At 49.1% G+C, this 12,749-nt stretch overlaps 1 protein-coding gene across 7 annotated transcripts in view; it reads right to left on the bottom strand.

Annotated features, from left to right (window-relative positions):
* The window catches only part of BANP (BTG3 associated nuclear protein), a 128,705-nt gene that overhangs the window by 85,234 nt on the left and 30,722 nt on the right, over positions 1-12,749 (bottom strand). For all 7 annotated transcript variants that reach the window (XM_025860352.2, XM_025860349.2, XM_025860351.2 and 4 more), the window contains 2 exons: positions 11,998-12,089; positions 10,686-10,885 (listed from right to left, as the gene is read on the bottom strand). In XM_025860352.2, the coding sequence (XP_025716137.2) occupies positions 10,686-10,885; positions 11,998-12,089 (292 nt within the window). The remainder of the gene's footprint in view (positions 1-10,685; positions 10,886-11,997; positions 12,090-12,749) is intronic.

Raw genomic sequence — 12,749 nt, 5'->3', positions numbered from 1 at the left:
CTAGGTCTCCCCACTCACGGGTGACAGAGCCCGTATTCAAAACCAAGTGCCTTTCACGCTCTTAGCCTCTTGTGAGTCAAGACCAGAAACAATCCAATGCCAATTACTGCTACCACTTACCCTTTCAGTGTTGGGTGTTTTAATTGTTTTATTTTGATGGATTTAAAACAAAACATCTTCAGCTTTCAGCTTTCAGAGGTATCACGCAGCCATACTTATAAAGTGGCCTTCAAGGTCTCTTCAGTTTCAGGAAATTGCTTTGTGACCATGGTAGAATTACCTGTACCAGAATTTAAAACATTTACATTTCTGTCCCCTTTGCTCCTCAGTCACATTAAATGGGACTATCATTTGAGTGTATGCCAAGGGGCTCTGTTGAAATCTATGCAAAAAAAATTAACAAACCACAAAAATACAAGACCTAAAAAAAGTCTTCTTGAAAAATGTAGGATTTAAACTATTTTTCACCAGTTGGTGTTTTCCACGTTTTTTATAAAAGGAAAACAGAAAAGAAGCTGGTTTGGGCCAGAGAGTTTGAGGACCCACACCGTGGTCGATACAGGTGGGGACACTGGGAGGAGGCGGGGCAGGGGCACTCGGACCAAGGCCAGCCAACACCGGACAGGAGCCCGGCATGTGGCATGCAGACAGCCCAGCGAGAAACACATGCAGACCTCGGGCAAAGAGAAGACAAAATTACATCAAGTCAGCTGGACCCAGAGTTTTCAACGGTTATCCAGAAGAGCTTGACAGATTTCAGGGGCATATAACTGGATCCTGAATGGACACGTGCACACGGAGACACACAAAACTCAGGCTGTGTCCTAACAAAGAGAACCCCCTCAACAAGGACGGCAAGAGAGTTTCATGTTTGGAGCCCAGCTCCATCCAACTGACACAGCACACTGATTCAGGTTTGCAGCTGTTGCGAGCTCAGAGGGGAAGCGCTGCCGTCAGCTAGCCCATCTGCCATGGAAATGGTGGGGCGGGGAGCGGACCTCTATCCCGCCCCAAGAATTTCAGTGCACTGGAGTTACCCCAGGAGAACACCTTTTAAGATCCCTTGCAGAATGGGGCGCCCCCGGAAGGCCAGGTTTATATGAGCTGTGTGGGTGGTCCTTCCTTGTTTCCAGATCCTAGTGACCAAGGAGAAAGTCCACCAGCACTAACTGCGTTCACTCCACACTAACGTTCATCCAGGAAATACGAAGCCAACTGCCAGCAAGTCTCATTAATCATCAACAGTGACACGCCCGTGGATGTTCACTGTGCCAACATCCATGGCTGGGGTGACGCAGATACCTGTCCTCAAACCACTGCAAGATGGAGAAGAAAGGCCACAACCATGTTCTGTGCTAAAACCTCCCCTTACCCGGGCAGGTGCTAAGAACACGACCATCCTAGGAGAAATGAACCTTCCAAAGACAAGTTTAAGTAACTTAAAATGCCCAAAGGAAACTCATCTGAATATTCCTTCCCCAAAGAAGTCCTAAGTGCTCAGTGATGAGAGCCCTGCTCTGGGCATCGAAGAAACGCCCCCCCGCCCCAGGCCGTTCCTAGTCTGTCATTTGTACCAAGCCAGCCTGGCAGGGACCTTGCCATCAAGGGTGAAGCAAGCCCACAACTTCACACAGCACCAGCTCATTTACAGTCCCTCCCTGCATGAGGCAGGCAGCCCAGGCAGGGCTTCTATTCACACAGTGATGCCCAGCTCTGTTTTGTGGCTGGGGGAGGAGCAGTCCCGCCAGAACATTTGAAAAATATCTGGAAACATTTCTGCCTCCGTCCCACCCACAGTGAAGTCTCACTGTACTCTATTCTGTGGACAGCTGATCCTTTTGCAAATTCGTAACTATTCATAAAGTTCAACTGTGTAAATCTGATATAATACAAATTTTCTAAAGAAAAAAATCTCAATTAACGAAAGAGAGCTAGGAAAAATCTCAAGTAATTCCACTTTCTACTTGTAAGAAAACACATTTGCAGATGCTTCTGAAACCCCACAGACATGCGTTCCCTGAACACATCCATTCTCCAGCAGCTTTCACGGCTGTCCCCCTGAAGAGCACACAGGAACCCTGAGCATCATGAAATACACCGAGTGCAGCATAACCAACTTACCAACACTGCTCACCAGTCTCAGACTTCAGTGAGAGCACAAAGGGGCGGGGGGGGCGGCCTGGTAGCAAGGGAACAATCCTTCGTTACACAGTAAAACCAGACAACCCGAGGTCCTCAAGTCCAAGACAGAGGGGGCTAGTGTCCACCATGAACCCCTGCCCCCTCCGCACAGGGTGCCCTGGGAGCCACGATGCAGCCAGGTTCCATTCCTAGGTCCTCTTGGAAGCAAACAGAGCCCTGGACAAGTGCTCAGGCTGGGATGCAAACAGGAGAGAGGTCACGTTTTTAGAAACAGAATGCACCAGCCTGCAAATGTCAACCCACAGGGTCAGAGAATTCTTTTTTTTTTTTTTAAAGATTTTATTTATTTATTTGAGAGAGAGAGAATGAGAGATAGAGAGCACGAGAGGGAAGAGGGTCAGAGGGAGAAGCAGACTCCCTGCTGAGCAGGAAGCCCGATGCGGGACTTGATCCCAGGACTCCAGGATCATGACCTGAGCCAAAAGCAGTTGCTTAACCAACTGAGCCACCCAGGCGCCCAGGGTCAGAGAATTTTTTATCGCAGCGGCTCATGCCCCCAACAAATACACCAAGCATTCAAATGAAACCCTCACTGAAATTTTGTTTTACAGGGTTTAGTTCTATTCCCTACAGGTTAAAGTCATAAAAACCAGGATCCAAAAAAAACACTCAGGGATAAGAATAAATTAGCATTAAAAATTTGTTTCCAAAAAAAGAAAATTATCTACAATATCTAACGAGATGAGCAAAACACAGTATAAAACCAACTCCCCCAAAATAACCAAGTGCCACAGAGAAATGGGGATAATTTAATGCAATAAGCTTCAACCACTAGCTGCTTAAGAGAGAAGATTCTGGAGCAGACAGGCTCTGGAGGGGTGGGGTTCTAAGCCTGCACCCTCCCAGAGGAGGCGTGCTGTACAGTAACAAAACCCTCTAAATGCACGCCAACCCTAAATCAGAAGAGCGCATGAGCTGGGAATGCATATTCTTGCTGCTGCTTCACAAGGAGCTACAGAAATGACCACCACGGGAAACCTGAACGACAGTGGGGACCCCGGGTGGAGCAGGTGCTCTGTCACTGCGCGGGGGCGCATGGGGCTGCAGGTGACTCCACAGTGGGGACACACAACACCCAGACCCTGGTCTCTACAGCCATTCCAACAAAGGAGCATAATGACGGACTCTAGCACTGGTGCAGGGAGCATCCTGCAGAGAGGGGGTGTCTGAGTGTCTAAGGACAAAGGAGCCACCTGAGAGCACTCCCAGTGGCCAAAGCTGGAACATCTGAGCAACAAAATAAAGGGGTATTGGATTCTAACCCAAAGTATAAAATAAATATCTATGAGTCCACACTGATATAAGTAAGTGGTTGACTAAATCAATAACGGGGGAAGAAACAAGTCTCCCGTGCAGGAGAATAACAATATATCCAGGAGGTGGAGCATGACTCCCCACTCTTTGAGTCGGAGCTGAGCTCAGTGAGGTCCTTCCCAAGAGCACAGGATGGGAGGGGGCAGGGGGTGGAACTCGCCAGTGGGGCAATCTGACAATCTAACCTCAGCCCAGTGACCCAAGGCAACCCCACAGAGAGAAGTCCAGCGACAGTATGTACCCTTGATAAGATGGAACGAAAGTGGCACTTCACCTCTGCGGTCTGCCTCTTGAAATCCCACAACCCCAGTCTAATCATGAGAAAAGCATCAGACAAATCTCAACTGAGGGACACGTGACCAGCACTCCTCAAAAACTTATAAAAACAAGGAAGTCTGTGAGACTATCACAGACAGGAGGAGCCCAAGGAGACATAGCAACTCAATGTCCCGTGGGCCTACAGACAACACAAGGACACTATGAAAAGTATCATACTAGTAAATTCCAGAATTTAGATTAAAAAAAAAATCCCTCAAGAGTACAAATTAACACTGACTCAAGATGTTCCACATTTATTAAAGAAATTGAATTCATAATCCACTGGCAAATCAGATCAAATATTTAGGGGAAAAAAATGAAACTATTCCTATAGAAACATTTTCAGGAGCGCCCAGGTGGTTCAGCCGGTTGAGCGTCTGACTCTTGGTTTTGGCTCAAGTCGTGATCTCAGGGCCATGAGATCGAGCCCCTTGTCGGGCTCCTCACTGGGCATGGCACCTGCTTGGGATTCTCTCTCTTTCCCTCTCCCTCTACCCCTCCCACCACCGAAGGCAACAAAGACAGTTCAAGAAAGAAAACAACAGACTAACATCCCCTATGAAGAGAGATGCAAAAACCCTTAACCACATATTAGCAAATCAATCCAAAAATACGTAAAAAGGGTAGTAACACTATGATCATTAGGCTTATTATGAAAGAAATGCAGCGTAACTCACTGTAACAACACAATCAAGAAAAATCGCATGATAGTCTCAAGGAGATACATAAAGAGCACGTGAAAATTCAATGCCCGCTCAGAATTTAAAAATCCCATGAAATCGGGAATAGGATTTCTTCAACCCGATAAAGAGCAACATATTTAGAGCTAACACCACACTTAATGGTAAAAGACTGGATGCTTTCACTCAGAGATCAGAAATAAGGTAAAAATACAAAAAGTCACCCTAAAATGGGAAAGCCTAGCCACCAAAGTAAGAAATGGTAGAGAAATATGATGAGAAATAAAACACTCTTTATGTAAAAAATAAATAAATAAATAATACGACTACATACACTTCACTTTCTTTTAAATTCTACACAAAAGCTACTAAAACAAAACTAAAACAAATGAAATTAGAAATGATGCAGGATAAAGGTCAGTAAACAAAAACTGTATGTCTACACACTACCAGTGAATAACCGGAAATTAGAATTTAAAACACAATACCATTAATAATAGCATCTAAAAATATGGCATACTTAGAGAAAAATTTAACAAAATAGGAGAAAGAGCTACACACTGAAAACTAGAAATTAAAGACCTGCGTAAGGCAGAAGACTCCATGGTGTTAAGATGGTAACTCTGTCCAAATGGATGCACAGATCCCAACCAATGAGTTACAAGAGTTACTCCAACACCAGATAAGTACTCCAGATTATTAGAATGGGAATGACCTATGCAAACATCTGGCTATATGTTTATTATCCTCTTTGGTTATCAGACTGTATGTGAGTCATCAGATTATGTTCATGATTCCCCAAATCGTATGTGCATAAGCTGCAGGCTTTCCTCGGCTAGTATTCAGCCATGTACAGGGTATCATGATTAGGTCACTAAAAGTGGGCAGCTGGGCAAGGTAGTGTAGATCAGTCACGAAGAGAAATCCTACATCTACAAAAGTAAGCGGAAACATCAAAAACTCAAAATCTGTACATGAGTCCGTCATGGCTGAGACCAAACCATTTCTTCATGACTCAAACAGTCCTATCTGGAATTTGTCACATTCCAAAGCCTACAAAATGCTACCCTCCTGACTGAAAAGGTCAGTGGCCCCCAGTGAGCGGCTCTGAACACTGACCAGCGCCAGCCACCACCGCTAGCGTTCCAAGGCCAGAGAGATGCTCAGAAGGCATCCTCTCTCTACCCAGAAGCCACAGGGCTCAAAGAACAGCCTTTCCACAAATATCCATCAACCTTTAAAACAAAAGGCCCTGTGGGAAATAAAACAAAGATTCTGCAACCGTAGTAGAGGGAATTTAAATAATTTGTTGATCAAATACTTCAGTTCTCTGTGGGTAAATAATCAGCTTACGGGAAACTAAAACAATTTTCCTCCTCCGTATGTCTTGTATGACAGCTCTCTGAAGGAAAAGATGATTTTGAAAAGAAATCACTTTTTATGTCTGAGTATTATAAAGAGACCACTGATTTACCACAATTGTTTTAAAATTGTAGAAACACTAAAACTCTAAAAAAAAAAAAAAAACTTTTAAGCTTTTAAAAATAAAAATCTGTTGTAGGGCAATTATACCTCAGTAAAAATAAACCATTTGTGCATAGAAAAATAAAAACATACTGCTTTTAAAAGTAAGAAACACAAGCATTTTTTTAATTAGTACATCCTGTTAATAAAAACAAACACGGAACACCCGGGTCTGAGTTGCTCTCTGACTCACCCAGGAGTCCGGCCCTATAAGACCCCGCTGCACGGGGCGCTTGGGTGGCTCAGTTGCTTAAGCGTCTGCCTTCAGCTCAGGTCATGATTTCGGGGTCCTAGAATCAAGTCCCGCATTGGGCTCCTTGCTCGGTGCGGAGTGTACTTCTCCCTCTGTGCTCTCCATCTCTCTCTCTCTGTCTCTAATAAATAAAATCTTAAAAAATAAGTAAATAAATAAATAAAAGACCCCGCCGCACAAGCAGGTCCTCTGTCCCCTGATCTGGGCACTGCTCTGCTCGGGTGCAGTCCAGCCTTCCAGAGGCCATCCACGAGGGCAGCGCCACGCTCAGCCGTGTCCTGCTCACTGGGCCCTCTTCAAAGAGCTCTGTGTCTAGCTTCAAAGAAGTGCCAGAGAGGAATTTCTACGCTGATCTATGTAAGTGTCCCTGTCCGTACACCCAATCCCTCCCATCCGAGTTATACAACGGAGGCCCCTGGGAGGACGAGCCTATGGTACAGGGACCGCCGCGGCTCATCACGGAGGGCCCCAGCCACCTGCCACTTCCACCACTCGCGGGAAAGCAGCTTCAGAGGTAAAGCCTCCAGCTGCTACACCCAGAATCAAAATTAAGCAAAATCCGAATTTACGGTGCACTTTCAAGGAAGAAAAGCACCTTACCTGCAGCAATTCCAGTCCGTTTTCCTTTTCCCCAAGGAGAACACCATCATGGGATGAAACCCCTCCAAAGACCCTCGCAAACATTTTTATCACAATGATTAAGCGTTAGCACCACAGGTAAAGATTTTCTTTCTTCCACTGCTTTCTCTTGAATTTATTTAGAAAATCTCATTCAGGTGTAGAATCTGAAAAATCTGGGTGCTAAATGCCAGCTGAGGTTGGCAGCCTTCTGCTGCCTTCCGCGCTCCAGGCAGTACACAGAACAAGTAAAGAACTGTCAGAGCTAAGAGCGTGAGCTAATCTGGGCTAGCTGTTATTAGAAATAACCAACAGGTGAGCGAGTCTCAGAGCGCAGAGGGACTGAGCTCTGCTCCGCGGGTTCGGGGCTGGCTCTGGGCCACAGGCAGCCCCTCCAAATACAAGGGCGAGTGGTTTCAGGGGATGGCTTCTCACCCACCACCCAGAATCCTCGTTAACTGAAAAGACCTTTACAGCGCCTCCGTCTGTCTGGCCCAGTTACACTCAGACCCCCCCCACCACAAAATCATCCACCACAAATGCAAATGGGCCTAAGGAATCTTAAGTTCTTCTCAAAACCATATGGTTTGCATGTAAAATAATCCAGAACTTATGTACTTCTAACTTTTATCTTAAATACCTGAGGCCCAAAATAAATAATTGGTAAAAGTACTTTGTTACTCAGAATGTGAACCAATTTTTGTTTTGGAGACTTCCCCTTTTCTATGTTCCACTCACTGCCCACACTACATGCATAAAATTTTCAATTACTTATGTGTTTACAAATTAGTAACTTTCTAATTAAACCATACATTTTTTTCACTGATATACTGGGATTAAATTCTTATCTTTTACTTCTCCCTAGAATTTCGTGTTAGTGGTTTTCAGCTGTTGTCTTATTTCTTTAAAAATCATTTGTATAGGGGCACCTGGGTGGCTCAGTCGATTAAGCGACTGCCTTCGGCTCAGGTCATGATCTCGGGGTCCTGGGATCGAGCCCCACGTCGGGCTCCCCGCTCAGCAGGGAACCTGCTTCCCCCTCTCCCTCTGCCTCTCCCCCTGCTTGTGCTCTGTCTCTGATAAATAAATAAAATCTTTAAAAAGAAAAAATCATTTGTATACATACTACTTAAAACCATGCCTAGGAGAGAATAGAGAAAGGACCGTCCGTTTTATTACTCTTTCATCAGTTTCTCTATGTAATGGTTTTATCAACAATATTAACAAACTTTGTGCCGAGACACTGTAAATGCATTCTTGTAATGGCTTGATTTTACATCACCAGTACAATTCTTTGAAGCTAGATAACCTAACCAATTCGGATGGACTAGGTTATACATGAGTCAGCAGCAGGAAACTTTCCTTTCACTCTACCACTTATCAATACACATGCAGGAAACCACAGCAGGTCTAAACCATAGCTGGCAGCAGGGAGCATGGCAGGATTTTTGCCCAGGAAGTGCTGATGGGGTCTCCCCACTAGGCCTGCAATTCCAAAAATGCTGAAGCCCCTCCATCATGAGACAACCCAAAACCCAGAGGAACACGGCACACCAGTCTGGGGGCACAAGTCCAGAAGAAGCAGAGCCACCCTCCCCCCACCCGCCAGCTTCATTGTTAAAACTGGGGGAGATGCCAACGGAGCCCTAAGGCAGGCCTAGGTCACCCTCAGCTTGTCCTGGTTTTGGAGATGAGGACAGTTAATACAACTATGTGACCCGGCCCAGGTCATCCCGCGGCTTCAGACCATGGCAGCCTGTGCCACGCAGAGGCCTGTGCTCCCAAGAATACGCCCTGCTCTGGACATAGAAGGAATCCCGAAACAAGCTGCTCACAAGGTGCACTCTTCAGACCTCCAACTTGTGCAGCTGACCCCACCGGGACCGTCACAAGTAATCAACGGTAGGATCCGAATGGATATTCCCCCAACTCACAAAGGTCAGCTCTTCCAAACACAGGCAAGAAAGTGACAAACTAAGGAGGACCAGCCTCCGCACAGGAGTTGGAAGCAGCGTGTCCTTTTTCTTCTTACTCCTCAGAGCAGCAGTTCCCAATGGAGACTCTGGGGCGTGGCGGTGGGCAGGAGGGCTTTGAAATCCAGTGGAACACACTGGGTCATCATACTCACGAGACACCACTGGGATTCAGTGCATAGGGCCAAGAAGACGGAGCCATCTTCAGTATCCGAGACGGTCTCAACTAACAAAAAGTCTTGCTGCGCAAACTTCAAATGTCCCAGGCACTCGCTCGTATGAGGAAAAACATGATTCTAACACAACTTTCTGAGCCTAAAATCTTACTCTGCTCTATGTTTATACACAAAATATTTTTGGATAGTTTAACAAATCTCCCAGGAATTCAACTACTGTTCAAGTCTAGAAAAAATTACATTTTGCTTTACTTGAAACTACACCAAGAATTGCTCATCATTTGGTAAGATGCCATGACGACTGGCATCTGAGTTCCCGGTGTGTGTGGACTAGTGCGACAGCCCTCCCAGTCACCAGGACTCGACAGACGAGGTTTGGGCATCTGGCCTGCTCACGGCCTCCTTGTGTACGTCACCCAGCCACTTACAAGCCCAAGCACACGTCATTTTATTATACCTTCTACCCTTTTATTTCTCCTCACATTACAACTAACATTATACTCGTTTTTCCAAGATAAACTGCATTTTCTCAACGTTACATTATAGGACAAGTAGGCATCACAGAAAAAGGGTTCTGAACCAAAGGCGCCGGTTCTGTTGGGGTGAGTGCCCCTGCCTGCAGAGCACGTGCTCAGCCACGGTCGGCTGGGAGAAAAGACAGGCCAGATCTATCAGGACACATACAAACACAGGGCCAGAGGCCTGTCTCAGAGCAACAGCACGGACTATGCGCCCTCACTCCCCACGCAGGGACAGAGGTCAGGTGTGAGGCCACACAGCAGGGGTCATCCACAGCATCGCACACAAACCAGGAGAGGGGGCCATCTTCAAAGGGAAGCATCCCCAAACCACACCAGGGGCCCCTCCGCAGTCCCACACTCCCTGGCAAGTCCACCAAGCCGTTCCGTGCTCCTGTCTCGGGGCACATGGACAGGGCAGAGCCGAGCAGACACTGGCAGCAAGGCCCCCAGCAAACATACTCCACGCTCTCATCAACTGTGAAGACAAATCCTGCCACCACCACAGACTGGACATCTTTGGAGCCAGCCATGGGAAAAGATAAAGATGGCAAGACTGACGGACACGGGTGCCCCGAGCCTGAGCTTTAGCTCATCTCAGGAGCTCCAGCATCTCACAGGGCACCAAGGACGAACACACATGAACAGGCCAAACACTGTGAAACACCTGTCCCATCTAAGTAAATCCTTTATCAAGTTTCAACTCAAACAGTATATAGACTACAACACACTTCACTAACATTAGACTCTAAATATTAAAAAAAAAAAAAGGCACAGTAAAAACCACTGATATGAAGGGAAAATCTGGGACACTCAAGTAAAATGGAGAAACCCTACCTATGTGCACACGGGCCAGAGAGAACCGAGAAAAAGGAAAGAAATGCACATCTTCGAAGACCTGATGGCTCTGTTCCAGAGAAAAGATGTGTCAGTATGGCTTCTGTCCGACAGAAACCATAGGGATGACTTCAAGGCGCTCGGGCTGGGCGTCGTCACGTGTGAGGTCTGTGGCTAACTAAACTAGAGCCACCGAGCTGTGTGCAGGGCGACTCGGGCAGCCAGGCCGGGAGCCTGGGGAACAGGCGGCCCACCCTCCACTGGGTTCTTACCATCGCACTTTGTTGCACGTCTGGGTCGCGCCGAGAGGGGAGCCCGCCACCATGGGGACTTGGATGGGGCTGTGCTGCTTGTTGGTGACCAGGTCCAGTTTTTCTTCTAACGATTTGCAAGTAGCCTCCAGAGCCTGCAGCTTGGCTTCAATGCTATCCAACCGTAAGCAGATTGTCTGGTTAATGGAGTACAGGAATGACTGCAAGTGGAAAAAAGAAACAGCTCAGAAAGGTTGCTGTGACTGCAGGGGACAAGCTGTAAGGACCCCGCTCACGATTCCCTAATTCCAACTGTGTCTACTCCAACAGAACAGTCCCTGCACCTGGGCTCCTTTGTTTCTGCTGGAAGCATGTGCAGAGACCAGACTGCACCACGCTGTCCCCGCGTGTGAGCCCAGTCCGTACCAGAACACACTGCACTAGTATGCAGGGTGCTGCTCCGGGCACCAGTCAGGCACACACACAAGCAGGCCAGTCTGTCCAGCTGGGGAGGCAGCACACCCGGGAAGTACAGCCAAGGGCTTGTGCACGGCAAGACTGCCACCCAGTGGCCAGCGGGGCGCCTCCGGCTGCAGCAGTGCGTGTTCACGTCTCCAGCACCCACCACCTTCCCCTGCAAGGAGCCCACCCTGGGCCAGGAGCGCCCCTTGTTTCCCGCAACCATCCCCTGGGGCCCGAGCCACCACGGCACACCCGCACCTGTGCCCATGAGCACCCGCGCTGGTTCCCACAGCCGGCCCGCGGCCCAGGCAGTGCTTAGCAACGGGGAATTTGCTTGTCCTCTCCTCTCCCGCCCTCGAGTTCGGGGGTGGAGCAGAGCGGGCGCAGGGCGCAGGGACCAGGGCACGGGGGGAGCGCGGCTGCGCGGTGCACGTGTAGCCCACTGAGCTTCTCAAGAATCGACAGGCTTGTCTAACAGCCGGCCCGCTGCGTGGGGCAGCCACGCAGAGTGATCACAGCGGCCCCGCGCGGACAAGACTCCTCACCACGCAGCTGCCAGGCACAGGGAAGGCCGCCTCCGCCGCCTCCTCGACGGCCGGACTGGAAGGCAGCGCGCGAGGGACCAGCAGCGGCACACGGTGGAAAGGGCGGCGAGCCCGGCTCTGGGCTCCCAGGTCCGCGCACACGCAGCGGGCCTGCAGAAGCCGCACACCCTGGGTCACCGCAGAGATCCGACCACAGGGAGCAGCGAGTGAGGCCGCGTGGGGAGCCCCTCCCAGGCAGGGGGGCCGCTCTCCGTGGGGCCCCGGGGGCGGTGCAGGGGTGTGGGCAGCCCCGGCAGGAATGGCAGGAAGCGCAGGGAGGCGCTCACCTTGATGGAGGGGTCCTGGCAGTTGATCTCCAGGCGCTGGCGCTTCAGGGCCGGCTCGTCGTCATCCGCCACCACATGGTTCTCCAGCACGACTGCGAACCGACGCAGACACAGCAGGCATGAGCGCAGTGGCCGCTGCCGCCCGGCCGCGGCACGAACAGCGTCCGTCATAGCTCTCGCAAACCCAATACCCCGCACATGGGAGCCGCACACCACCCCCCGAGGGCTCGGTGCAGCTCCCGCACCTGACCTCCAGATTCACAAAATCCAAGACCAGTAAAGACTTCTCTCCAGGTTAAAGGCCTGTCGGTTGGCTACCTCATTTGGAAATCAAAGCCCTGTGTGCATATGCCGCCTTCCTATGCGCAGACAAGACACGGGCACACGGAGGGCCTCCCCGCCCATGGTGGTTCTGCACGCAGCACCTGCCCAGTGCCTGCTGCCCAGCACCTGCGCAGGGGCCCAGCGGCTCCGCCCACAGTCGGCACCCACCCCCTTTCCTCCATCCCAAGTGCACTACAAACACAACACTAAAGAGAAACAAACACCAGAACCATCCACAATCACAATCCTGAGGTACACTCCTCTCCATCCCTGAGCCTTGGCCCCAGGCCTAATCAACCTCGAAACATCTTGCAATGGTACAGAGTTTCAGATTCAGCATTTGTCTTCACGTCATACCATGAAGACCTTTCCATTTCACTGCAGGATTTTCCCTTGTCTTCTCCGTGCCCGGAGTCACCAGCATTCCC

The sequence above is a fragment of the Callorhinus ursinus genome, unplaced genomic scaffold (genome assembly GCF_003265705.2).
Source record: "Callorhinus ursinus isolate GAN/ISIS: 27379988/994484 unplaced genomic scaffold, GSC_fseal_2.0 scaffold46, whole genome shotgun sequence".
Taxonomy (NCBI): Eukaryota; Metazoa; Chordata; class Mammalia; order Carnivora; family Otariidae; genus Callorhinus; species Callorhinus ursinus.
Note: the sequence above shows the minus strand (reverse complement) of the source record. Positions and strands in the feature narration are given on the sequence as shown.